The following is a 26,888-nucleotide window of genomic DNA, read 5'->3' on the forward strand; positions in this document are numbered from 1 at the left end:
AGGCAATGCTCAGTTACTGCAGGTGTCCCCAAAGTGGGCGTGATCAGTGACCGTCACATAATCAGAGCAGGAACAATGGAAGGACAACAGTCACCACTGCAGTCTGTCGTTATTATCTGAATATTCACCCTGGATATTTATTCCAGAAGCAACTTGGAGTGAAAATTCTCTCAGCCAGTGGAAAAATAAACGTATTTTTATTATGATAAGGGGCGATAATTAATGATTAAGATTAATTTCATTGATTCAAAAAATATCCACTGAGCACTTACTACATGCTAGGCATGGTTTAAGGTGCATCACTAAGTGGGGAGCTGGATTAATATGTGCACTGAGAGACAGCACATTAGCTAGATGTCTTAAAAGATTACCTCTTTTCTGAGCCAGTAATACAAGAACTGCATCTAATTTTTAGTTACTTAATTTCACTTAGGATTTGAGTTTTTCAAGAAAAAGTACTACTTGTGAATTTTTCACATCTTGTGAGGATGAAATAAAAACACAATATCCACTTTGCCATCTCGAAGGTGTCTTGAGAGGAAATCAAGCCTGTGCCCACGAGGACTCCACACAAAGTTCAGAGTGGCCCAGCACTGCACGCACAACATGTCCCGCAGGGGAGGGAGGCTGCCGTCCCGCAACCAAACCAGCCAGTCCCTGGGGACCCTGAAACAAGGATGGAGAAAACCTGCCGATGGGGGAGCAGGCCATACCTCCATCCCCGTTTAGTCAGCCCCGCGGCTAAAGCAGAGCCCCGGCCTGGCTCAGAATCCCGTCCACTGCTCAGCGGCACGAGGAGGGTCAGGACGCACATACAGGGGCTCAAGGGTTCATTCACCGTGTAACTTTTTAATTAATCTGTAAAATTGAAGACTAATGTGCAAAATGAGGCTGCCGTTGAAGGAAGATGCCATGGAGAGATGACTGAACAAGACAGGGCGCTGCCAGGGCCGTGTGTCAGGAGGAAGCACAACTCAGAGCCTGAAACATGCAGCAGATAAAGGTTCACACTCACACATGCTTCTCCCAGACCTGATGCTCTCGGCATCGCCCTCCACCAGTGACGACTTACCTGCTACACCGTCTGCTCTCGGGTCTGCTTCCTGGGAGGGTGTGGAGCAGCCTGCCTGAGGGACCCCAGCTGGACCCCAGCAGTAGGGTGACAGGGTGGGGGCCCAGCATATAAGAGCCCGCAGCGCAAGACGAGGGACATCAGCAGAGGGGGCTGCACGCTGAGCCACTGGACACAGGCCCCACGCCCAAGCCGAAGAGCAACCTTTAAATAACGTATCTGACAACCAAGCAGTTTCTGGGCATCATAAGATCATCACTAGTAAGAAAATCCTCCAACTGGGAAGTTTTCATCTCCCTGCAGACGTTTAGACTCTTTTATTAAGCAGCAGAGTTTCAGAAGTGTTTATACTTTGCAGAAGTGAGGGAAGGCCCAGAGGGGAGTGAAGACAACTACCACAAGGCATTTTGCACCAGAACCCTGCCTCAAGAGGATGGAACGAGGAAGCCAGAAGACCCAGGCCAGCAGAGTGCTGGTTCTTCAAGAAACAGTGCACTCGGCACTGTGAGGCAGGTACATGGAACCAAGATGTCTCTCATGGGTCCATGAGTCACTCCGCTGCCCTACGTTTCCAGTGTGGGACGATGAGGGCAGAGACACACACAGGCTGGAAACCAACAGGCTACTTGAGGAGCTTTGCTACGTTCAGACTGGGAACCACGATGTCCTTGAAGATGGGCACGTAGTTGGGATTCACCTGCGTTGGGCCCTGCTCCAGTGACTCGATGATGGTCTGCTTCATGTCCCGGCTGGCGTCCCCTCGCACAGCCAACAGTGCACCGATGTGGTCATCCCTGCAGGACGGGGTGAGAGACGTCAGGGGTACGTCAGGGATATACCCACAGCCGCTCACCCCCATGGCCAATACTGAAGGCCCCAAAACGGGCATCAACGGCTGTGGATAAAAGGCAAGTCTCCCTTGTCATGCCAGAGGGAGAGAAGCCTGAGTTTTCATCTTACTGTGTTCTTTTTGTTCAATCTACAATTGCAAAGTTTTTAAACGTTGCTTTTCTAAATATGTGTTTATCAGACTGCCTAACTAGAGTGGGAGGGCTGTAGAGGGCAAACAGGACCGCCGGCTCTTCCCATTTCATGCAGGCCCAGAGCAACAGCACAAAGAGGAGCTGCCAGGCATCCTGGGTGTGTTCACGAAGGTTGGTGGGGGCCTGGAGCAAGCACGGTGGGCAGGCCCTTCTCTCACACAGGAGAGAGGGTGTCCTGGCTGAGTGTGGCATGTAGGCTCCCTTCTTTGATCCCACTACAAACACAGCACAAGACAAGCTCCCTAAAACCACTCTGCTCTGCCACCTTCCCACCCAGCGCATCGAGCATGGTGATGCCCCCCGCCCCCGCACTCCGACACTGAGGAGGTATGTGAACTGCAGCCTGGCAGGAGGGCACACAGGATGTGTTGCATCCGACACTGTTCTCAGAAGCCCAGTCTGCTTGCGGTTGTCATCTGCACAACTCGTCCTCACAAAGGCCTGGACCCGCCGCACCGTCACCCCTATGGGGCTCATGCCTAAAGCCCAGGACTCTCCCACTCCCGGTGACCTCAGGAATGACTTTGCTGCTGCTCCACAGATTCTAGCTGAAGCAGAACACAGTTACCTGAGGTCTGGGTATTTGCTGACCAGAGTCGAGACTTCCAGGTAGAGCAGAGAAGGGTCTGTCAGCTTGATAACTTCTGCAATCGCTATGATAGTGTCACAGTACCCGTCTGCGTCTTCACCAAATCCCTAGGAGACAGGGTGCAGTGGTGATGGGCAGCATGCACACTGCTCTCTGTTGAGCTCTCTCTCTGCCAAGGGCATGTGGCTGGCAAGCCCAGCTCCTTCCTTCCACATCAACACCTCAAGATTCATTCCCACAGTGGGGCCGTTCTGCATGAGCACTCAGCATCGAGATGGAGTGGGGAGAGCCTGGGTGGGGAGCACCCTATTTGAAGTCAATCAGCATCTGAGCATGAGCCCCAGCACTCTCATGAGGGACAGGGATCCATGAGCATCAGGTCTGGCTACACACCATCACCAGAAGCTATCACCCTGAGCGCACGTGCCCCCAGCCACAAGGTCAGAAAGATCTGCACAGAGATCCTCCTATTTACAAAAAAACGAGAATCAACCATTACTTGGTCCCTGAAGTGACTGATTCTGATCAACTGCCCTAAAAAGTCCTGGGGGTGGAAGCTGAAAAATAAGCACAGAGTAGCCCTTGTGAATCACAGCTAACTCTGAGATGGCGCAAGGGCAGCAGCACTCACAGAGGCCAGCTTCCGGAACAGGAAGCGGAGCTGCTCAGCCTCCCGGACCATCCTCTCAGCACCCTCCTTGCGCTCCTCGGCGCTCCGGAATGAGATGCGCTTCTGCATGACGGCCCGCAGGTACTCCACCACCACGCGCCGGTGTGCCTCGGCCGTCATCCTCTGGAGGAGCAAACAAGCGGTCAGTTCTGGCAGACATGAAGGCTTTAATGTAAATCTAGGTCAACCCATGAAGAGGGTAGAGCACGTTCCTCCCATTTCTCATTAATACCAATTGCAGGGTGTTTCTTTAAAAAAATTTTTTGGTGAGGAAGATTGTCCCTGAGCTAACATCTGTGCCAATCTTCCTCTATTGATTTTTATGTGGGATGCCACCACAGCATGGCTTGATGAGTGGTGTGTAGGTCTGCACCCACGAACCCAGGGCTGCCGAAGTGGAGTGTGCGAACTTAACCACTACGCCACCAGGCTGGCCCCAGGATTTTGTTTTATTTATTTTTCTGTTTTTTGTTTTGTTTTGTTTTTGCTGAGGAAGATTCGCCCTGAGCTAACATCCACTGCCAATCTTCCTCTTCTTGTATGTGAGCTGCTGCCACAGCATGGTCACTGACAGATGAGTGGTGTTAAGTCCACATCTGGGAACTGAACCCGGGCCACTGAAGCAGAGCTTGTTGGACTTAACCACTAGGCCACCAGGGCTGGCCCAAATGGCAGGATTTTGAAGTAAACATATTAAGCTAAACAAGCATTTTCATTATGAATTTTATTTAGAAAGTCACAGCAGTAGTCACTATCTTCCCACAGAGTAAATGGTGAAAGGAAAGCTGTCAGAGACACGCCTGCAGCATGGGCAACGCACCAGCCAGAAGCCGTGCGGGGGGACCTGATGGAACTGACTGCACCATAGCTGCCTACATTCCAATCTAGGAAGCAAACAGAAGAGACTCCCCAAACGGGACGTCTGCTTGCAGTCTCGTCTGACACATTGTTGGTGGAGCAGACGTCACTGCACAACGGCTTCTGTGGCACCTGCTTTCCTGAGACTCCCACCAGTGGCTCACAGCCCCCTCTGGGTGATTCATGTCCACTTCTCCTCGCTCTGCCCCAACCTGTGTGCGTCGCTGAGCATTTCACCCTAAGGGTGGACTGTGGGTTCAAGGGGGAACTGGGGACCCGGCCCTCACAGACTGACAGGCCCAGAGGAATGAAGTGTGAAGTGCACACATTGTGTCTCATTCACAGAAGGCTATTCAACTTCCAGTCTCTGGAGATGGTGTGACAGGAGCTTCAGAGGAAAGAGAAACCCCAAGTCCATACACATGGGGAAGTTTCACAGAAGGCCATGATTCTCTCCACATGTGGGGACACAGGGAAACCTCGGCTCCTGCCAGAGCCCACCCTCCGTGGGAGATTGGCACCAGGCAATCATCCCACATCAAAGCCCAAAGACCAAACAAAAGAAGCTGCGTCTACTTGGCGAGGCCAGGAGGCTCCACTCTCTGCACCAAAGTGAGGGGGGACCCCCAACGGCCCTAAACAAGACAAAGTAAGATGGCACCCAGCAGGCACATGGAGCTGCAGCCGAGGGTGGGTCTAAGGGATGTATGCTGCTCTGACGGCTCCCAGCTCTCACTTTAGGCACATGAGCTCCCAACTGCACCAGAGATGAGCCACCGAGACCGGGCTGAGACAACAAGCCCCTGGTCTGAGGCATTCACATACAGGCTTGTCAGACACAATTAAATTAAACAAAATGTTTAATTAAAGGTGTCACTCAAAACTGTGCAAACAACAAGAAATTCAAAGTTGGCCAGAGCTGGCCTCACTGAACTCTAACCAGAGGCTTCCTGACAGTTGTGAAGGGACAAATTAGTTAGATGGATCTGCAACTGTCACTTTTTTTTGGAATTTGTCCCCAAATACCAAATACCCCAGCTCCTTTGACTGCAGTCTAGGGTGGCCAAAAGTATCACATTTAATGGCAGAATTAGAAGAATTTCCTTTAAAACTAGGAATTAGACAAGGATGCCCACTGTGCTGGTGTCCTAGCCAGTGCAGATGAGACAGAAGAGGTGTCAGGGCCAGAAAGGAAAACACACAGTGTCATTGTTCACCACGGAACCAGCGTCTACACAGAGACCTGGAAGGATCTGGAGACAAATCCTAGGAACAATCAGAAAGCTCTACAAAGTGTCTGGATGTGAGGTCAATCTATCAAAACCACTTACATTTCTATAAATCAGAAACAGTTAGAAAGCCTGATTTGAAAAAGTAATACTTTCAAGAGCAAGGACAGCAAAAACTGTATCAGGTGCTGAGAATACACCAGAGGAAAGACGCCCAGGCCCTCCAAGAGGAGATGGCCGCATTTTATGATAAGACCTGAGAAGACTCAGACTGCGGAGTGACACAGGGCTCTGTGCACGTGGTCCCTTCGTTCTCCCATTTGCAGTGGGGCTCCGGGGTTCTCAGGGGCCTCTACCGGAGTAGAGAAAGGCCTGCAGCCCGTAGTATGCCCTAGGTGGAGATCTGGAGAGAGAACCACCATTTCTCCCCTGCCCTCTCACTGGAGCCATGGCCACTGGCCCTACCAGCCCTTTGAGGGGTCCCCACCACCTGCAGGCTTCCAGGTCTGCAGCCATATGGGTTTAGCAGGGTGTTGGGAGGCAGTAAAGTTGGATGAGTACGCTCAATCTTCACTCAGAAGCCGCATCACCTCCACCTCTATCTTATCTTTAGACATGATGTCTCCTACCTGCCTTGGGTTAACAAAACCACCCAAGAACTTCCACTCAAAGAACAAACTCGACACTGAATTCTACACAAGACGCCAGATGGGCTCCAGCATGCAGGTGAGCTCACACCACACGACCAGGCCCCACATGCTTACCTTTTTATATGGCTTCTTAATCTTGGCAAAGTCGTTGAAATAGTCTTCCACAGTGACACAGATGATGTCCACAGCGTTCGACCCTGAGAGCCACTTCTTTGTCATCAGCTCACCAAGATGTTGCTGAAAAGCACAGACCACAGAAAGCACCACCTGGACACTGTCCCCAAGTCAGGGGCATAGGGAGAGAGGAGCTGCAGAGCCCAGCTTGTTACGTCTGACTAATATTCTGACTACGACAGCAACAGACTATCATGTAAAAACTCTACTGTATGTAATCTGCAAATTCCTACTTTAACTATATGGGATTTATACTACATGTAATTTCTGTGATGAACTTGTGTTAGATACGCAGGCATCTGTGCATGCACATTTTACCTTTAATGACTACATACATTATATGGACACACTGTAATTTAGTCACCCAATTCTGATGGACATTTAAAATTTTTCACATTTTGCAATCATAAAGAATGCTGCAGTGAATCTATATATTTCTGCAGATGAAATTCCTAAAAGTGAATTGCTGGGTCAAAAACTATGCAAAGGAAAACCCTGACAACTGTCTCCTGACTGCCCTCTGAACACTGGCCTGGTTCTGCAGTGTATGAGGGAGGGCCTCTCCTCAGGCCCTCAGCAACGCTGGGTGGAACCAACGCTTTTAATCCTTGCCATCCTGCTAAGCAACAAATAATATTTAATTTGTTTTCCTTTGAAGAAGATGAGTGAGATGGAGCATTTTGTTTCATATTTAGGATATCTGTAATCCTTTTTCTGTGAAATGCTTATTCATGCCCTTTGCCTACTTTTCTATTATACTGTCTTTTCAAATATTTTGGAATAATTTCAAATGCACACATTTGTTTTCTAGCCTGTTTCTGAGGAAGTCACAGATGTCATGAGATAACCCCACCAACCCTCCCAGGACCTCCTTCCCAGCAGGGCCTGAGACAATCAGAGTTTCATTTTTCAAATGTACCTGCTTTCTGCTAATATATTTATATAATGCTGAATCATCTTTGTATTTCTGAAATAAACGTTACTTGTTCATGGTGTGTTATGCCTTTGATACAATGCTAAATGCATTTAGTTAATGACTTTGTTTTGTATCTTTATTCAAAACTGAGACGGGCCTATGAGATGTGTGTGCACGTGTACATGTTCTCAATTTGGTTTTAGTATCAAGAATTTGCTCATAAATATAATCAGTCCTCTTTCTATATACTTGTTTCTATTTTGTAATCCACTAAGTAGTTTAGTCTCTTTAATATTTACTGGGAGTCCCTATTTAATTGTGCATCAGAAAGACTCAAACTCTAGGCCCACATCACACAAAGCCACCACGTCACAGGAAAGCGGTAGCACTTTAACTGTGACTGGAGACAAACGCGACGTTACGGCTCACACGGTATATAGTTCAGTATGTGTGCTGGAGGGTGGAATAGAAACACTGTTTTCAGTCTAGAAAATGAGAGGAGGAAAGAGCCGGCTCACCTCCAGGTCCAGGAAGACCTCCTCCAGCAGGCTGCCGCAGCCCTCCTTCGCAATGGTGTCCAGAATCCCATCCATACTTGGCTGGCTCAGAGATATACTTTCTTCCATTTCACTTTTTAAATACTTCCTTTTTAAACTTACTATGGATTCTCTGCAAGGAAATGATGAAGGCTCAGTGAAGTGGCTGAGTGTCCTCACCCCATCTTTCTTTCGTTGCTGAGCTCCACTTTCCGTAAGGACCACTCACTTGAAGGTCTGGCAGTTGTTGATGATGGCGACCATGTACTGCACGTAGCAGTGAGGGTGCTGCCGGTTCTTCAGGTGCTCTTCCTTATACAGCTGAGCTTCCTCTTTGTATCTGCAGACACACAGCCCACATCAAGAGCAGCGTTAAGGATAACCTAGAGGGTTCCAAACACCACACTGACCTCATGCCTAATGAATTCTGTATCACTGACATCTAACGAGATGAGTCTCTAAAAATGAAATTTTTTTGGAAGATCTATACTAATAGAACAGAGGAGTTGATCATTTTAAATGGATTAAAAATTAACTTTACATTAGGCTTTAAAATATGGTTCAGTATTCTGATTATATAAATAATTCTGAAATATTTCATTGTACTTGGAAAAGTATTCTTATTGTATCCGACATTCAATTCGCCTAGAAACTCATACAATAGTGTTGAGAACACTATCAAATCTTTCCCTGAAGAAATCAAATGAAAAATAAATTAGACTCTTTAGACATTAAGAAAACAAACAAATGAGATGGCTACATACTTTATTTTTGAACTTATTATGAGGACTCTCAGACATACACAGGACTGGAAGACTAGTATGATGTGTTGTGTATATTTTTAATAGATCTTAAGAACGGGGCAAAGTGAAAATTGGCAATTAAAGGGAAATAATTAAGCATTTACTCCACTTTTCTGTCCAAAGTATGGGTCAGGTGATCAAAGAGCTGAGGTTGATGGGGAAAACTTCCTCTTTACCTAAGATTTTCACCTCATTTCCTCTAACGAAAGGATTAACTCAGCCATGACTCCTCGTCAGATAGCCAAGGGCAACCCAACTGACGGGCACAGCTGTCAGCACCTGAGCCGCCAGAGCAGGACAGAGGGACTTGCATCTCCTGACGTGCTGCAGTGTGGTGTGCACACACTACCTAAGCAAAGTTTTTCCAAAACAATAAATACACAAAGAGTAATCCCACAAGCCTTTAGAGCCAACTTGTGCTTCATGGGCAGACAACAGTCTGAGGACAGGCTGGAGGAGGATCTGTGTGTCTCCATGGCCAGTGGCTTGGAGGTGGCAGGGCCTGCTCCACTGTCCAGAGACCCAAGACCCCAAAGGACCATATGCGATCCAGGCCTCCTGCTAACCCATCTGAATACATAACTACAGCAAGGCAGATGTGAGACCACCAGGAAAACCCAATACAAACTTGGGGTCAGAGGGTCCCATGGAATGAATGCTAATGTCTGTGTGGGCTGACGGCACTGCAGTTGGGGTAGAGCATGTAGGCGTGAAATGCCACAATGCCTGGGATCCACTTCCAAGAACTTCAGCAGAGTGGGTAGGGGTAGCCGGCTTTAAAGGAACAGCTTTTGAATCTGGTCGACTGACGGGTAAATGGTTTTTTTAAGCCATTCTCTACAGGTCTGAAAATCTTCTTCAGGAACAATTCAAAGGGAGTCAGGCATCCTGAAGACAAGGTCTCCAAGTCCCCCTGTCAAGGGTCAGCTCCGCCAGGTGCTCTCCCACAGTGGTGGGAATGTGGAGTGACCACTGTGCCTGGCGCTGTCCTCCTCCGGCCCCCAGGACATTCAGACAACAGGAAGGACAGATACCCAAAGGAGAAGCTCTAACTCCAGTGCTGTGCAGTGCCAGCCATGCTGTGGAGGACTCGGCGGCAGGTCTCATCTAGGGTTTCAGGGGATGGTGTAACCAATCAAAGGAAGATAAGGAGAAAAGGCCTGCATTTCTCAATATCAACATCAAAGGTGATCACAGCAAATCCAGGCTTAAGTTCTTTTTTAATATCAGGCATTTTAAGATCAACAAATTTTTGCTTTTAATTTTTAAAAACACATACTTTCTAAAAGAGGACATGGACAGAAATACGTACCTACTTAAGAAAGAATTCATTTGCTGAAGACACAAAACTAGTACCTTTGTTTTCAAATCTTCACTTATCTGAGCAGCTACTTGAAGATTCTGTTCAAACATCTAAAAATTGGAGAACTTATGAATTTTGCTATAAACTCACAAAAGTTCAGGTTTCTCATTATATAAACCCCATTTGCTAACCGGTAGTTAGGATAGCCCAAATTCAAAGAAAAAAATGAAACCACTTGAAAAATAACAAAGTTAGTTAAACAAACAAATGCCTTTCTCATTGGGTAAAAAAACCAAGCGATCCATTCCCTAATGTCCTGCCATGGGCTCGTCTCCACAAATGGGGCAATGTGGACTCTCCCTGAGCGACAGGGAGACGGGGCCCTGGAGGGTGGTGTGGCTTGGGTCACACGGGTGCAGGGCTGGGCTGTGACTTGTGATGTGGAGTTCTTAAGAAGTGGATACACTCTGCTGCCGAGAGGAGCCGGACTTGGAGCACAGCCAGCAGGCAGAGCTCACCCCAGGTCCTTGTTATGAACATCAGAGTTTTGAAAAGAAAGGAGAGGGTGAGGACCCATCCGTCTCTAACTGATGGCATCACCCAGAGAGACACCCCCCAGCACTCATTTCTGTCCGACTGGAAGCCAAGCCCTGGGTCACCAGACAGAGTCCTATACAAACATTCTAACAAGACTCAGCCCTCCTGCCAGCAGCATTACTCAAAGGAAGAAAATTCAATGGGCCAGAAGAAAAAAGAGGAAGGAAACAGGAGGACACCAGCAGGGGGCTGGGTACTAAAAAGTAAATTAACTGCAAGAAGGCATGATTATCGTGAAAGTCCAAAGGACTCTTCCCAAAATCCATCGTGTTAGACTCAGTTATGCAGCATTTATGAAGACAAATCTTGGCCATTAACAACATCAGGAAACATTAAACAAGCAAACTCCAATTTGAGCATCAACCACAAATAACACATAATTATGTTTTAGTTCAAATCCAAAAAGATTAGGAAAACCAAAGTGACTTTAGGCAAAACTACTTGGCAAGAAGACAAGAGAGAGGACCTGAGGGGTCAGGCAGGGCTCCATCTTTACTACAAACCGAGGCACTTTGTGTTCCTTTGTAAAACCCGCGGAGCCCATTAAAGACCCATTAACGACCCGGGAACCCCAGACGGCACCTGGAAGACGATGGCAGGGAGCGTCGTCTGGTAGTACCCTTCTTGGTCAGCTTCAGGCTCAGTCTCTTTCATCCAGTCTTTCTTGTCTGTCTCTAGTGCTTTCCGCAGCCAGGCGATGATGTTTGACTAAGGGCAGTTGAGCATCACAGAGAAAGGAAGAACAGAACAGGACCCTCTGAGTCAAGCCAAACGGCCTCTCTTCAGTGGTGCAGCTGTGGAAGCCAAATACAGCGCCCTGGGAATCTCTGTTCTCAAACAAGGGGATGCCAAAGAGGCTGTCCCAGGAGCCACCTCCATGGCGGGTGGTGCCCCCGCCAGCCTCTACTGACTTAACCTTGTGGCGACCATCACGCTGGAGGACAGGCCAGGCTAGTGAGAAGCACTGGGAAGACCGAGGCCAACACTCCTCCAGTAGGCCTGTCCATGAAAGGCCAGGCGCCACTGCCATCACCTCGGGAGCACAGAGCCCCTGCCTGCTTCCTGGCGTGGGCCTCAGTGCCTCACTTAGAACACTGCCCCAGGAAGCAAACCCTGACCTCATCTCACCCTAAGACTGCCTGGGGCCACTGGGCAGCTTTTGGTCCCCTAACTGCCACCCTCCCACTCCTGGGCTCAGTGCCAAGAAGCTGGCAGATGCCACTGCACATCAGCAGGACAGTCCCTACCAGGAACAGGCAGGCTCATTCCTCCAGCCAGAGGAGGTATCCATTTCTGCAGAATGGACACCTTAGACAATCTCCAGATCCAAGGCCAGAGATGTGGCATTCTCCATATCTAACTAGCAAATGTACATTTCAAGACCCAATTTCCCAGAAACAGAGCCCGCAGTTCCCTAGGAAGCCAACACCAGGATGGGTTTCTTGCCCGCCTTCTTTTGCCCACTGGCATCAGTTACAGCCCGACTCACAGGGAGCCGACAGAGCCATCTGTACACTGGATTCAGCCTATTTCAATGACTGCACGCTGCTCTACTCACAGTGAGAGTTGACATGTACGTGTCCAGTAGCTCAGAGACCACGTTTGGAGAAAGTAAAGGCTCCAGGGTACTGACATCCACTTCTGGGGCCAGCTCCACGTTCCCCATCATCTCTGTGCTACAGCGAAAACCAGGAGCGAGAAAGACTAATTACCAGGGAAACAGAGAGAAAATTCTCAAGTAAGTGTTGCTATTTCTTTTGACACACAAATACCCAACCACCCTTAACTGCTTGGTCAAGGAGGGGAGATGGGGCCTTGTGGAGAGTGCTGGGCAGGGGCAGAGGCATGCTGGCTGCGCAGCCACCTAAGGCACCTCAATCCTGGCCCTGGCCTATCGTGCCCATGTCATGGGGTGCTGAAGGCTCCACTCAAGAAAGGAGCCCCATGCAGGCGAGATCTGTTCTATCCACAGCACCTCGTGGGGAAGACCAGAGCCTAGCAAACAGGAGGTGCTAAACAGACACGTTCTATTAACTAGGGGAATAATAAACCCATGCTGTTGTTTAGAAATACAAGCTGCTGAGGGAACGTTGCTGGTCCCCACGGGAGGAGAAGGACCAGAGCAGAGAACACGAGGCTGACAGTGACACACCAGTCAGTATGGAGAAGTCACACCATGCTTAGTGCACTGTGCCTAAGAAGGCAGGGGTACGGACCACATTTTGCAAAAAGTTCTCATAAAAAACAGGTAATACTTGGGTACATGGTGAGTTCTTAGAAGTCCAAGGTTCAATTGTTTGGAAAATTCACATGCCTTATGCTGCATTCCCTAAATATGTGTTTAAAATGACAACACTGAATATTAATAGTTAGTCCACCATTGATAAGAAATCCAAGGTCTTCCTGAGTGAAAAAGTACTTCATAAAACTCTGCAAACATTAAGACCATTTACTTAATGTAGATTCTTTTTATCCCAAGAACCTGAATTCGGCATGAAAATGTTCTAGTACTGAAGCAGTTCAACTTCTCCCATGAAAGGTCCAGTGTGACAGAACGTGATGAGCAACATGAAGCTGTCAAAGAATTCCCAAGGACAGAAAAACGCTAACAATGTGGTGACTGAAAAACAAAATCAAGACACAAAACAGTGCATGGCATACAAATGCACACCCCACAGTCTGGTGGCCAGATCACGGTGAGGGCCCAGCGCCTGGATTCAAATCCTGCTTCCCACTCCCTGGCTGTGTGAACTTGGGCATGTTACTCCTGTGCCTCAGTTTCCTCACACAGCAAATGGAGATGATCACAACAGTGCCTTCCACACGGGGCAACGTGCAAGTCGAGGCCTGCACAGGGAAGGCCTAGAATGGGTGATCCTGACAACCGCTGACTCACAGGCTGAGTGAGGGCAGCACACAGGAGGCCCAGGCCCAGCACAGCGAGGCTCCCAAAGCGCCAGCCATAATGATCAACACTGCCTATGGGTGATGAGATATTTCTTTCTCTTTAAGTTTTCTGTATTGAAATGTACATATCTCTACTATAAACAGTTACCAAAAAACGAAACACAAACAAAAAAAATTCCAATACAGTACTTAATACTGTTTTCTATTCACAAAACCATGCAAATTTAAAATGTTTTCCTCTCAGCTAGCTAATCTTAAAGAATTTTAGGATACCCCACCATTGCTTTGTTTTTCAAACCCTATCTCAAACTAATATGTGCATGAAGTGGTACACATCCCTTTTGTGAAGTGACAGAGCCTCAAGGCTGAAATGCAAAAAGGACGCCTGATTTTCCAGCATACTGGTGAGAAGAAACCCAACCCGGGGGAGTTAGAAGGGGGAAGGTGGTGTCTCCTCAGCAGTAGTGATTGTACAGGTCACGGGGCCTCCTGGACCCACATGTCCTCACCTGTCCAACAGGGTGAAGCCACCTGCTCACAGTGCAATGGGGAGGAAGCAGGTTAGTGCCTGGTGAGTCCTCAGCAGCACAGAAGAGCCCAATGCTAAACTAACTGCCCAATACAGACGGGACGTCAAGGGCAGAGGCACCACCCAACACAAGAGCATTCACAACCCAGAGGCTGGGCCCTGACCTCAAGGATGCCCCCCCAGATGGCCTGGAAAGGAGACTTTCACTAACCAGAAAACAATGCCCGTGGGTGCCCAGCACCTGTCTGGAGCAAAAGGGCTCAGGAGCTCTTGAGAAACTGTCTGTTGGTATGTTTTCATACACAGTTTCTATGTAAAAGAAAACCCAAGACGTAAAGCTGGAGTTACCTTGCATAGGTGTTTAAGACCCACGTCAACAGGCTCACGATCTCATTTGCCTCTAGGTCCTCCGATGCAAGTTCCTGCATCCGTGTGCTCAGGGCCTGGTGGTACATGTTCAGGAGGTTTCTGAAAATCTCATAGTGGGGAGGAAAACACTGAACCATCAGGTTTTTGGCAACAATGAGGTCATCCAGGACATACTTCCTTATGATTTCTAGGTGGCGGACGAGCCACATCTTGTCAGACTCCCTGGTGTCTGCCTGCGTGCCCTCGATTCTAGTAGTCACAGTTCTGTCCAAGATGGCAAACATCTTCTCCTTCCAATTCTTGGGCCTCCCAGGAGGAACAAAGCTAGTTTGCTTTTTCCGGTCAAGTATGCGCCTGTCTATTTTTTCTTCTCTTTCAATGATCCTGACAACTGAGACCAGCAAGGTGGGGTCACGGCGGACAGTGACCAGCGATCTCTGCAGCACCACCCACAGCTGCTTGGCCAGCTCATCAGAGAGCCCCTGCGTGCTCCCGAAGTAGCTGTGGATGAGGGTCATGTCACGAGTGTTCCCACTGTCCATGCGGTACTGCTCGTACATCAGCCCGTCCCGGGAGCACTCTAGATCCATCAGCTTCCGGTGGGCCTGCAGGAACGCCCCTTGTTCTATGAGGTCCTGGGTCTCCCTCACAATCTCGGGCACTAGGGAAGAAGACAGAAGATGGTGCTGTAAAAAACCACGGAAAAGGTGGTGTAGGATTCTGGGAAGATGGTGAAGGAGGAGGGACCAGGACGATACTGCACTGACAGATCTGAGTAACTACTCTGAAACTCAGGCGTCTACTGCAGGCTGGCAACTTCCAGGGGGAGGCTTGGACAGCAAACTGTAGTGAATTTTGGCCCATTGTAGCTCCTGGCAGTGTAGCAGAGACCCAGCTCTGCCCTCAGCCCCAGCCAGGCCGAACATGTATTCCTGGAGCAGCCCACATATGGCTGTGGGAGCCAGGGTCCTCCAAATATTGCGAATCTGTGCTCCAAGTGCTGACTGCTGCTTCTGTTTAGAGAGGTGCAAATACAGAGGCAGATGCCATTGCTGTACCCTCCACCCACACTGCTTTGAGCCCCTCTCCCTCCAGCTGGAGTGATTTCCAGGGGATTTAAAGGGCCGATGCCTTTTCCCCCTTTCATTTTTCTCTCTTTCCCTTTTGGAAGACATTCAAAAGCAATCTCACATACAGGAGAATTTATAAACTCACTGCCCATGCCCAGGGAAAGGCACAGACTCAGAAAAGACCTGAGAAGACCTGAAGTTTATATCCCAGCCTGATCCTTAGCACAGAGACACCCTACATCAATCAAAAAAACAAAAACAATAAACAAAAATCAGCACACACTGGGGAAGAGGAGAATCTGGGTTCCAGAGTTACCACACTGTTAAATTCAAATGTCCAGTGTTCAACAAAAGTCACAAGGCATATAAAGATATAGGAAAGTACGGAGAGTCAAAAGAAAAAATAAAAAATAAAAGAAACATCACTGAAGGACATCATTTGCTGTACAGAATTTGCAATACAGAAACATTTGGAGGACATCAACAGGAACCATCCCTGAGAAAGACCAGATGGCACAACTCCTTGACAAAGACTTTAAAAGTCAAAGTTTTAAATATGCTTAAGAACTAAGGGAAGGCATGGAGAAAGTCAAGAAAACAATACATGAACAAAATGGAAATACCTATGAAGAGATGAAAATCTAAAAAGAAACCAAAAATTCTGGAGCTGAAAAGTACAATAACTGAAGTGAAAAATTTACTTCAGGGATTCAAAGGCAGATTTGAGCATGCAGAAGAAAGAATCAGCAAACTTGAAGACAGGACAATGGAAATTATCAAGTCTGCAGAACAGAAAGAAAAAAGACTAAGAAGAGTGAACAGAGCTTGACGGACCTGTGGAACACTGTCAAGCAGACGAACATGCACATTGTGGGAACCCCAGAAGGAGAAAAGAAAGATAAAGGGCAGAGAGACTATCTGAATAATGGTTGAAAACTTACTAAATTTGATGAAAGACATGAATATAAGCATCTGAAAGCACAATAAATTCCAAGTAGGAAAAGCTCAAAGAGATTCTCAGTAAGACACATTATAATCAAAGTGCTAGACACCAAAGACAGACAGAGAGTCCTGAAAGCACCCAGGGAGACGTAACTCCTCACACACAAGGGATGCTCATACACTATCAGCTGATTTTTCATCATAAACTTCAGAGGACAGAAGACAGTGGGCTGGGATATTCAATGTGTTAAAAGAAAAAACTGTAAACCAAGAACCCTACAACTGGCAAACTGTCCTCCAAAAGTGAAGGAGAAATGAAGACATTCCCAGATAAACCAAAGCTGAGGGTCCGTTACCACAAGACATGACCTGCAAGAAATGCTCAAGGGAGTCCTGTGGTGAAAAGAAAGGATGCCAGACAGTTCCTCCAAGCTATACGGAGAAATTCAGATCTCAGTAAAGGTAAATACATGAGCAATTACAGAAGCTACTATTACTGTAAATGTGATTTGCAGCTCTACTTTTTGTTCTACATAATTTAACAGACAAATACATTTAGAATAAAAAAACTGTTAGTCCAAAGCTAGCATTACTGTAACTTTGCTTTATAATTCCACATTAAGTTTTCTAAATAATTTGAAACACTAATGCATAAAAAAAAAACAACTGGGGCCAGCCCTGTGGCCGAGTGGTTAAGTTCGCACACTCTGCTTTGGGGGCCCAGGGTTTCACCGGTTCAGATCCTGGGCACAGACATGGCACTGCTTATCAGGCCACGTTGAAGCAGCATCCCACATGTCACAACTAGAAGGACTCACAACTAAATAAAATATACAACTACATACTGGGGGGATTTGGGTAGAAAAAGCAGGAAAAAAACCAAAAGATTGGCAACATTGTTAGCTCAGGTGCCAATTTAAAAAAAAAAAACAAAAAAACAGAACTAATTTTGGACACACAATGTATAAAGATATAATTTTGTGACACCAACAACCAAAAGGGGTGGGGACAGAGTTGTACAGGAGCAGAGTTTTGTATGTTATTGAAGTTAAGGTGGTATAAATTCAAATTAGAGTGTAATAACTTTAGGATGTTAAATGTAATCACCGTGGGAACTACAAACAAAATATCTATAGAATACAAACAAAAGGAAACGAGAAAGGAAGTAAAATGTTTCACTACAAAAGAATCAACTAAATACAAAAGAAGAGAGTAATGCAGAAAATGACAGGATGAAAAAGCTGCTAAGGCGTACAGAAAACAAATGGGAAAATGACAGAATTGAGTCTCTCATTATCAGTAATTACTCTAAATGTAAGTGGATTAAATTCCCAATCAAAGACAAAGATTGGCAGAATGGATAAAAACACATAATCCAGCTGTATGCTGCCTACAGGAGACTCACTTTAGATCCAAGGACACAAAGACTGAAAATGAAAGGATGGAAAAGATATTCCGTGCAAACAGTAACCAAAAGACAGCAGAGCAGCTATCCTAATATCAAACAAAATAGACTTTAAATCAGAAAAGTTTACAAGAGACAAAAAAGGACATTATATGTTAATAAGAGTCAACAGAGCAAGAAGACGTAACAATTATAAACATTTACACACCTGAGGACAGACCATCAAAATATATGAAGCAAAATTAACAGAAGCGGAAAAATAGACAGTTCCATCATAATTCAGAGACTTCAATATGCCACTCACAATAACGGATAGAACAATCAGACAGAGGATAAGTAAGGAAACAGGGTGTGAACACCACAATAAGCCAACTAGATCTAACAGACACACACAGAACACTCCACCCAACGAGAGAACACACGTTCTTCTCAAGTGCACATGGGACGTTTTCTGGGATAGACCATATTATGCCATAGATTAAGTCTCAACAGATTTAAAAAGGTAGTTATCACACAAAGTATGTTGTCTGACCACAATGAAGGTAGAAATTAGTAACAGAAGGAAAATTGGAAAAACTTCAAAATTGTGGAAATTAAAAAACACACTTCTAAATAACCAATGGACCAAAGAAGAACTCACAAGGGAAATTAGAAAATACTTAGAGATGAATGAAAACAAACATACGACATACCAAAACTTACAAGATGCAAGAAAAGCAGTGCTTAAGGAGAAGTGTATAGCTATAAATTGCTGACATTAAAAAAGAAGATTTCAAATTGACAAGCTAACTTTACAATTTAAGGAACTAGAAAAAGAATAAGCTAAACCCAAAGCTAGTAAAAAGAAGGAAATAATAAAGATTAGAGCAGAAATAGATGAAACAGAGACTAAAAAAATAGAGAAAAGCAACAAAACCCAAAGGTGGTTCTTTGAAAAGATCAACAATTGACAAATCTTTAGCTAGATGGACTAACAAAAAGAGAGAAGACTCAAACACTAAAATCAGAAATGAAAGTGGGGACATTACTACCAATTCTATAGAAATAAAAAGGATTGTAACAGAGTACTATGAACAACTATACACCCACAAACTGGGTAACTTCAATGAAGCAAAAAATTCCTAACAACACAAAACCCATCCGAGACTAAATCGTGAAGAAACAATCTGAAGAGACCTGTAACTAGTAAGGGGCTGGCGGGAGAGGAAGCGGGGAGTTACCATTTAACAGGTGCAGAGTTTCAGGCTTTTTTTTTCTTTTGGTTTTATTGCAATATAACTGACATAGAGTTTCAGTTTTACAAGATGAAAAGAGTTCTGGAGATGGATGGTGGGGATAGTAGCAAAACAATATGAACGTATTTAATACCACAGAACTGTACACTTAAAAATGGTCAAGATGCTAAGTTTTATATATATTTTGGTAAAATATGGTATATTTTACCACAAAAACAGTGAAGGGAAGAAAAAATGTTATGTGCACAGCACTACTGAATCACAAGCAATGAAAAAAGTCCAAAGTAAGCCAAACAGGCACAACATCCTCCCAATAAAAATCTCCTCCTAACAAAAACATGCACACATGGCAGCCTCACTTGTCCCCAGGGAAAGAAAATTACTTTCAACGTCTGTGGATGAACTGCTTCCAGTGAAGCAACTTTTTCATTTGGCGTTGGCTTCACAAGACTGGAAGGAAACGTTGCCAGTCAGCAGCAAGCTGTAAGAGGAGGGAAAGCAACTAGGACGGCGATGGCTGAGTGTCGTGAAGGAGGTTCTGACGTGGGGACTTTGTTCCAACTCCAAGCCGTCAACAGTCACCAAGAGGAGCTGCTTCCTGAGCACCCCCTTGGAGCTGGCAGTGCTGTGCCATCCATGGGAGGACACAGCCCTAAGTGCCCAGGAAGATGAGCATGCACAGAGCAATGTTGCCAGGGACTCAACATCGCGGCCGTAAGACACAGGTGTAAGGGGAGTCCAGAGGAACAGGGGCTGAACAGGACACAGGTTACCTAGACATGATGTGGCAGGAGCAAGGCGACCCATGCTGTGGATTCACAGCGGTGGGCAGATGGGAAGAAATGTGCCAGACTACACTCAGGGGTTAAGCAGAATTTGGGGAAGGACAGAAAGAACTCACTGAGACCAGACATGGGATAAAGGAAGGGCAGGGCTTAGACTATCCCAAGGCTTCCTGCTGGGATGCTGGTGACTGCGACAGGGCGAGGGGATGAAGGAAGGATGGGCTCTGGGGGAGCGGATGAGGAGCTCTTGTCACAGCACCAAGTGTGAGGAGGCTGCACTGAACACAACAGGGAGCCCTGCCCAGGTGGTGGCTGACACTGTTTCCGAATAGGCAGTGGAGCACCCTTACTCACCAGGTCCTGCTCCAGTCTCGGCTAAGACTCCAGAGCATGCCTCATCCCTGGCCACCCTGCCTTGTCCTGCCCTGCCCTGGCCCATGCACACTTCCTCCACCTGGGAACTGCTGCTCTCCTTTGTCACCTCTCCTGCTGGGAACTGCTCCCTCTCTGTCCCACCCACAGGGCTGCTACTCTCACAAACCAAAAGCTCCTTCCAGGCGTGTGGTGCCTGCATCTTTCTTCTTCTGCACCTCGCAGAGTCCCAGCGGTCTACTGACTTAACAGCCACACTGCAGCTGAGGGCATGAAGCTCACACAGTGTTCATCCACCCATTTGGGGCATCTGTCCTGACAAAGACAGATGCAAGCATTCTACTAGCCCTGACTTGCTCAACTGATCCTGTCCATCCATGTTCAAAACAGAAACTAACTGAGCAGATGGGAATCACACCTACTGTCTACAGAGGCAGGCCTACAAAACACACTGCACAAAAGCTTGAACTGCCTCTGTGTCACCCACAGAGCCAGGAAAGCAGGTGCAAGTCATGGGATGAGCACTTGTAGCAGCCCCGCCTGACTACCTGAGAAGATGTTCTTGAGATTCTCCACAGCTGCAGCGAGCTGGCTGTGTCGCACAACTGCATCCTTCACGTCCCTGAGGCTCTCGATGGTGTTGATGCTTTGCCTCCAGTCTTTGCTGACATCGGCCAGGGACCGCTGGATGTCCTTGACGTCACTCAGTGCATTGTGGAGCTGGCTCAGGCCCGTGCGCACCCCATCCAACTGTGATTGGATTGCGGCCTAGGGGAGACACCATGCAGGTGAGCAAAGCTGGGACAGCCACAAACAAATCCTCCCCAGGAGGCTCAAGTGCAGGAAAGAGACATTTCCGTGGCAGGGAACAGTCAATACCCAAAGAAAAGGGAATAAAATTCAACAAGGATTTTATTGATTCACAAGGTAACTTTTTCTTTGCTGCCTCGCAACAGGACAACAACGCCATTTAAAGCTTTGTTGAGAAAACCTCACAATACTCCCTTATCCAACCCCTCAGCCTGAAGACGCTGGACATAACCGTGGGTACGCCTTGGGTCCCATGGCCACCCCTGAAATGGTATCTTTATTTTATTATTTTCATTTTTTGCTGAGGAAGATTTGCCTTGAGCTAATATCTGGTGCTAATCCTCCTCTTTTTGTATGTGAGCCACAACCACAGCATGGCCACTGACAGACCAGTGATGTAGGTCCATGCCCAGGAACCAAACCCAGGCTGCCAAAGCAGAGCACACCAAACCTAACACTAGGCCACTAGGGCTGGCCCTAAATGGTATCTTAAGAAAAACTACATACACAATCTTCCAGGCATTCCCTCAGTCTCCTAATAGGCCTTATCTAGGCGGAGAAAACTGTTGGGACTTGCTCATCAGCTTTAGTGGGGAGGGGTCTCCTGCCATTCAGCCAGAACCAGTCTCAGCTCAAGGACAGCCAGCCCCACAGCGCAGAACTGGTACATAACAGATTCAGACTCACTCTGTGGGTCCAACACAATGCCATCCAGCAAGCCGTACAGCCAGAAGGGAGAGGGCATGAAAGAGCAGCAGTAGGTAGATGGGAAAGGGAAGGGAAAGACCAGGCAGCACAATTGAAGCCAGAATACTTTTCACCCGAGTCTTAGGTTGGTTCAGAAATAATTCACAATGATTTTAACAGACTACACAAGGCTTCTAAATCACTACTGATAATTGTTAGTTAATCCCACAAGTTGCCAGAACAAATCAAAGTTCCAACTAAAATGCATCAGGTCCCAACTGTTTTTAAATCAATATGAAACTGCTGTTTCAAATCAGTCCAACAGGTCTCTGGATATTTCACTGCACAAATGAGCCATCCTCATCCTGTCTCCCCAAGCCTGCCATTCCCTGGACGGTAATAACGTTTTCAAGGGGAGAGTGACCTCACTGCCCTATCAGTGTGAGAATTAACTCTCCTCAAAGGCACGCTCTTAAATCCCCAAGACGGTTCTGCTGCCTGTCAACTACAGCAGGCCACAGTTTCAACATTTTATAACTATACTCAATGTGGGTATCTTAATAAAACCTCACCTCTTCATATGAATTAAGTTGAAAACCAATCCAAATCATAAAATACCTTGAAAAAGAAGGATTTTCTTTCTTGCCTTAGTCTCACACCCTCTTAATAAACGTGTCTGTTCTCCTCCTCCTTCCTTCCCCAGGGCCAGGAGAACGCCTGGGACATGGTCAGCCTGCTACAGCGTGTGCTGGAATGATCCAAACAAAATGCTCTCTGGCGGCGCTCTGTAGCAGAGCTTACAATAATGAGGATAGCTGTTGTTCTTTTGGTATTGTTTAGAAAGCAAATAGACACTTGCAGGTACTTAAAGCAGTTGCTCCTTTGGTGTTTTCAATATTCCTGTGGTCTTCCCTGTAGATTTAATGATTGATAATATATCGTTGAAGGAATGAGCCAAGTAAAGGGAATGCTCTGTTCTGCCTCTTTCCTAGATTATCACAATGTCTAATTTAGCAAAACTACAATGATGATGTTAAGCAGGAATCTGAAACTCAAGACAAACAGCTCTGTCCTGCATGGGAGTGATGCAGGTGCCTATGGCCTCTCTGGTCTCGTACCTTCAATCTGGCCTCCACCGAGGCCTTTTTACGGGCCTCTCTTCTGCGATACTGCTCCACTTTGTCCAGCTGGTCCGGGCGCTGAAGCATCCCAGCAACCCTTTGGACCGCTGTCGCAACAGCCTCCCGGTCTGTCTCCTTCATGGCTAAAAAGCAGGTGGAATCTCCACTCCTGTCATACTAGAGGCATCCTGTGTGCATGGGGGGAGGGGGACAGAGGGGAAGATGTGTTAGGAAGGCGGAAATATCAGATACAAAACTCATCCCCCCAAGTCAGTTGTGCATGAGGGAGCTATAAAGAGAGCATCTGAAATCATTAATCCAGTAAACCTGAAAGTTGAACTAGGATTATGAAATATCTTAATTTCTTAATAAGACAAACCTTCAGAACACAGACAGGGAAAAAGTGTTACCTTTAAGTGGGGTAGGGGCGTTTACAGGTATAAGACATGAACACATGGAGGATGTCTGAATAAGAACCCCAGACCACTTATCACATCAGGTGTCAGTCTCCAAGGCACTTCTGTTTCTGAGATAGGGCCACTTTCTCATGTCCAGAGCCTGCACACCACCAGCCCTTTGCCATGTGGGCAGGCTGAAGTGGGGAGCAGGGGCTGGGCAGCTGCGCCAGGCCGCCTCAGTGAGGACATGGAAGCACAGGGACAGCACACACCTCACCACCCCCAGCTGAAGTCCCGGCACACATCCTATGATTCCTCCCCAAAATCACTGCTGTCTGTAGCACACAAAATTCCGTTTCCTACTATTTAACAGACTGGTAAAGAAAGGCAAGAGGGCAGAAGCACAGGTCCTCCTTTGCTCAGGTTCAAGGGACAGGGCGCAGATGCTGAGACACCTGCCTCACTCCCAGATACGCCAAGGGCCTCGCCCAGGAGCTGGGACATCTGGCGAGCGTCTGGGAAGGAGAGGGAGCACAAACACGCGTCCCCTCGACCTCAGCTAGGGCACTGCCACTTCCACTCATGTGTCCTGTGCACACCTGCTCAAAGGCACGAGAAAGACCCGTCCTCTCCCCACGTCTGTCACTTCCCATCCCACGTGCTCGCAGACAAACGCGAAACTCGAGGATTCCCGCCAAGGACTGTTAGCTAATTTCTGTGCCTGCCGTCCCATTCTCTTTCCACGGAACCCTACTGCGAGAGCGCTCCTGCCTCTCCGTTTGCTGCGACAGAAAACGCAGGAACCCACGCGGAAAACCTAACCAGCGGCTGCGTCTGTGTCCCGGCGTCTTCGGGACAGGTGACCAGCGTCCCCACCGACGCTAACCCCGCACGACTTCCATCGCGGGGCAGGCGGCGACCAAGAGCGGGCGTCGGCGGTCGCAGGCGCCCGCAGGCCCTGGACCGCTCCTTAGGGCGGGGGGCACGAGACAAGCCGTTTGCGGGCCGGCGCTCGGAACCGGACAGTCACCCGCCGGGAGCGGAGGACCAGGGGCGGGGCGCGCGCGGCCGCCCGGCCGAGCCCAAACCCGCCCCGCCCCGCGCCGCCTCCGGGCTGGGCCGCCGCCCGGCCGCCCCCCGCACCACGCCCACCGGCGCCCGGGAAGGGACAGCGGGCGAGGCCGCCGCCCACCGCCCAGGCCGCGCCCGCCCCCACCGCAGCCGCCGCCGCCGCCTCACCGTCCGCGGTCGCTGCCTCACCGGCGCCCGACAGGAAGTGAGCGGCCCGCAAGCACTTCCGTTTCCGGAGGCACGACCGGAAGCGCGGTGTTTGTGCAGTCCCGGCTGGCGGGCTGGCGGGCGGGCGGGCAAGGTTCCTGCCCAGACGGCGCCCCCTACGGCGGGGACCGTCGGGATGCGGTCGCCGCCCACGGGCCGCCCCCTCGAGAGGGGACCGTCGGGAAGGGGTCCTTGCCCCCGGCGAGGCAGGGGGTGCGCTGGGATTGGGGTCCCTGCCCCACTCGGCCCCTCTCCTTCTGACCCTTCCCGCCCTGTCCCCCGGTGTCCCCAGGCAGAGCCCACTGCACCTGCCGTCTCTCTGCTGGACCCCGTTCCCAGGCTCCCCCTCCGGTTCTCTGCCCGCTGTCCTGACCCACATGAGGGCCACTGCTCGCCCCGCCTCCTTTGCGTCTCCTCCGCCGTCCACTCCCAGGCACCGAGTTCGCGGGCCGCGTCCGCCTCCCGCCGCGGCGTGGCCCCTGTCCCGCGTCTCGGGACCGGCCCGCCCGAGCTGCCCCTGCCACCCTGGAACCGAACACGCACCCGGAGCCCAGGAGCACAAACCGAGCAGCCCACGTGGGGACGACCGCAGTGGGACAGCCGTCCCTGAGTGTGCGGGCGCCGGTCCCTCACCGAGGCTGAGTGGGTGGGGCTGGGACGTGAACCGCCCCACGGGGCAGGGGTGCGGGCGGGAGGGGAGGCTGCGGAGGGCTGAGTTGGAGGGAAGGTGGGGCGGCCAGCCCCGGTGGCTGCGGAGCAGAGGCCGGCGGCCAGAGCTGGACTCTGAGTGGGAAGGAGGCCGACGAGCCCGGGGACCCCAGGTCCGCCCGCGCTGGGAGCGCCCCTCGCCCTCACTGACTGACAGCAAGTCTCTGACGTTATCGCCTCCTGAGGGCCACCAGGATCGGCCACCAGGACCGCGCAAGGGAGGAGGGAGGAGGGAGGCAGGAGCGCAGCGGGTGGGAGTCAGAGGGAAGGGAGGAGGGGCAGCAGTGCAGGGAGCCGGGCGCAGGTGAGCACACAGACACGCGCCAACACCTGGGCGCACGGGGCGGGCAAGAAGACGAGGTGTGCAGGGCCCCTCCGCCACTGCCTCGGCCTGTAACCCAAGCCTGCCCACCAGCTGGGCGCGGAAGCTGTGCTGTCCGTCACAGCTGACCGGGCGCTCCACTACGCTGACTGATGGCTGACCCCTTACTGTTGCATCTGCACCTGGTAATTTATTAAGATTGGCGCCAAGTTGAGCAACGAAGAATGTAAGCAAAAGTTAAAATTACGTTTGAAATTATAACTGAAAAGGTGTTTTGAAAGTAATGAAGAAAAAAGTTGTCAAAATTATTGAACTTTTTAGGACTGTTACTTCAAAATGTAGCAACGTGTAACATACAAAATGGAGACTCATGCTATGGATGTCTCTGTGGATGTAGGACTCCCTAATGCCTTCCTCAGTTAACCAAGATGGTTAACAATAGCATGCTTTGTTAATGGACATTTTTTTTTCCTCCTTAAAACTGAAAAAATAAAACCTTCATTAAAAACCCTTCTTGGGGGCTGGCCTGGTGGTGTAGTTAAGTTCAGGCATTCAGCTTCAGCAGCCCAGGGTTTGCAGTTTTGGATCCCTGGTGCTAACCTACACACCGCTCATCAAGCCATGTTGTGGCGGCGACCCACATACAACATAGAGGAAGATTGGCACAGATGTTAGCTCAGGGACAATCTTCCTCATCAAAAAAACCCAAACCCAAAACCTTTCTTGACTTCTGTTTTTGGCAGACCAAATAACTGAACAACATCCTACAGAACAACTAGGAATATTGGATGAAGATAGCAAGCACCCTTTTAAATGCACAAGTGAATTCACAGACAAGCACAGGGGATGTTCTGGTGGCAAAGCAAAGAGGGAAGAGAGATGAGTGGAGATTTTCGCTGCTGGAGGGGGTCAGGTGGGGAGAGGGAGTCCTGACGCCCAGGTGGGACAGACTCAGACTCCTCCAGGAAGCCAGGGTGCTCAAAGGCTGTATCCTCAGTGCACAGTGGGCTGGAGAAAACAAACCACAAAACCCCATACAAGCAACTTCTCCCAGGTACCAGGATGGCCAGGAGGCTTGCCTGCCTCCATCAGGGTCCCATGTCAGGGAAGGCCCCCCCAAGAATTCATAGCGGGCGGCCTGCACTTCATGCAGGCCTAACCCCTCCTCAGCCTAGAGGCTCTTAATGAAACTCGCCCCTTGGCAGAAGCAAACCAGGAACATGTCTAGAGAGGCCTCCCCACCCTCGGCATCAGTAAAGTGGGGGTGAGGCGGCGTGCTCCTGTGTCCAGAGACCCTTGTCTGTTCTTGGGAGAATAGAGATCTTGATCAGCTCCAACTTAGACTTTGCTAAATGCGCATGTTAATGGTAACCACTGAAGAAATAAAACAGAATTGTAACTTCCAAGCAAATAGGGGAAAGGAACAGAGAGAACACAAGCAATCCCATAGGGACAGTAGGAAGGGAAGAAACATCAAAGGATCATATGTAACGAGAAACCAAAAGAAGAG

At 48.7% G+C, this 26,888-nt stretch overlaps 1 protein-coding gene across 6 annotated transcripts; it reads right to left on the reverse strand.

The window, feature by feature from the left end:
- Nucleotides 1-1,374: 1,374 nt before the first annotated feature.
- On the reverse strand, nt 1,375-25,019 carry EXOC3 (exocyst complex component 3). Of its 6 annotated transcripts, none has more exons than XM_008534387.2 (13): nt 24,892-25,019; nt 22,670-22,860; nt 20,603-20,822; nt 14,225-14,906; nt 11,999-12,116; nt 11,023-11,148; nt 9,853-9,953; nt 7,967-8,077; nt 7,720-7,870; nt 6,226-6,348; nt 3,336-3,497; nt 2,684-2,811; nt 1,375-1,866 (listed from the first exon to the last, which is right to left on the reverse strand). In XM_008534387.2, the coding sequence occupies exons 2-13, from the start codon at nt 22,811-22,813 to the stop codon at nt 1,695-1,697; spliced, it is 2,238 nt and encodes a 745-aa protein (XP_008532609.2). In that variant the 5' UTR covers nt 22,814-22,860; nt 24,892-25,019; the 3' UTR covers nt 1,375-1,694. The 6 variants fall into 6 exon arrangements, with proteins under 6 accessions (XP_008532609.2, XP_008532610.2, XP_008532611.1 ...); XM_008534388.2 differs by having other exon boundaries at nt 24,657-25,002; XM_008534389.2 differs by lacking the exon at nt 24,892-25,019 and adding an exon at nt 24,310-24,492.
- Nucleotides 25,020-26,888: the final 1,869 nt, after the last annotated feature.

The sequence above is a fragment of the Equus przewalskii genome, chromosome 20 (genome assembly GCF_037783145.1).
Source record: "Equus przewalskii isolate Varuska chromosome 20, EquPr2, whole genome shotgun sequence".
NCBI lineage: Eukaryota > Metazoa > Chordata > Mammalia > Perissodactyla > Equidae > Equus > Equus przewalskii.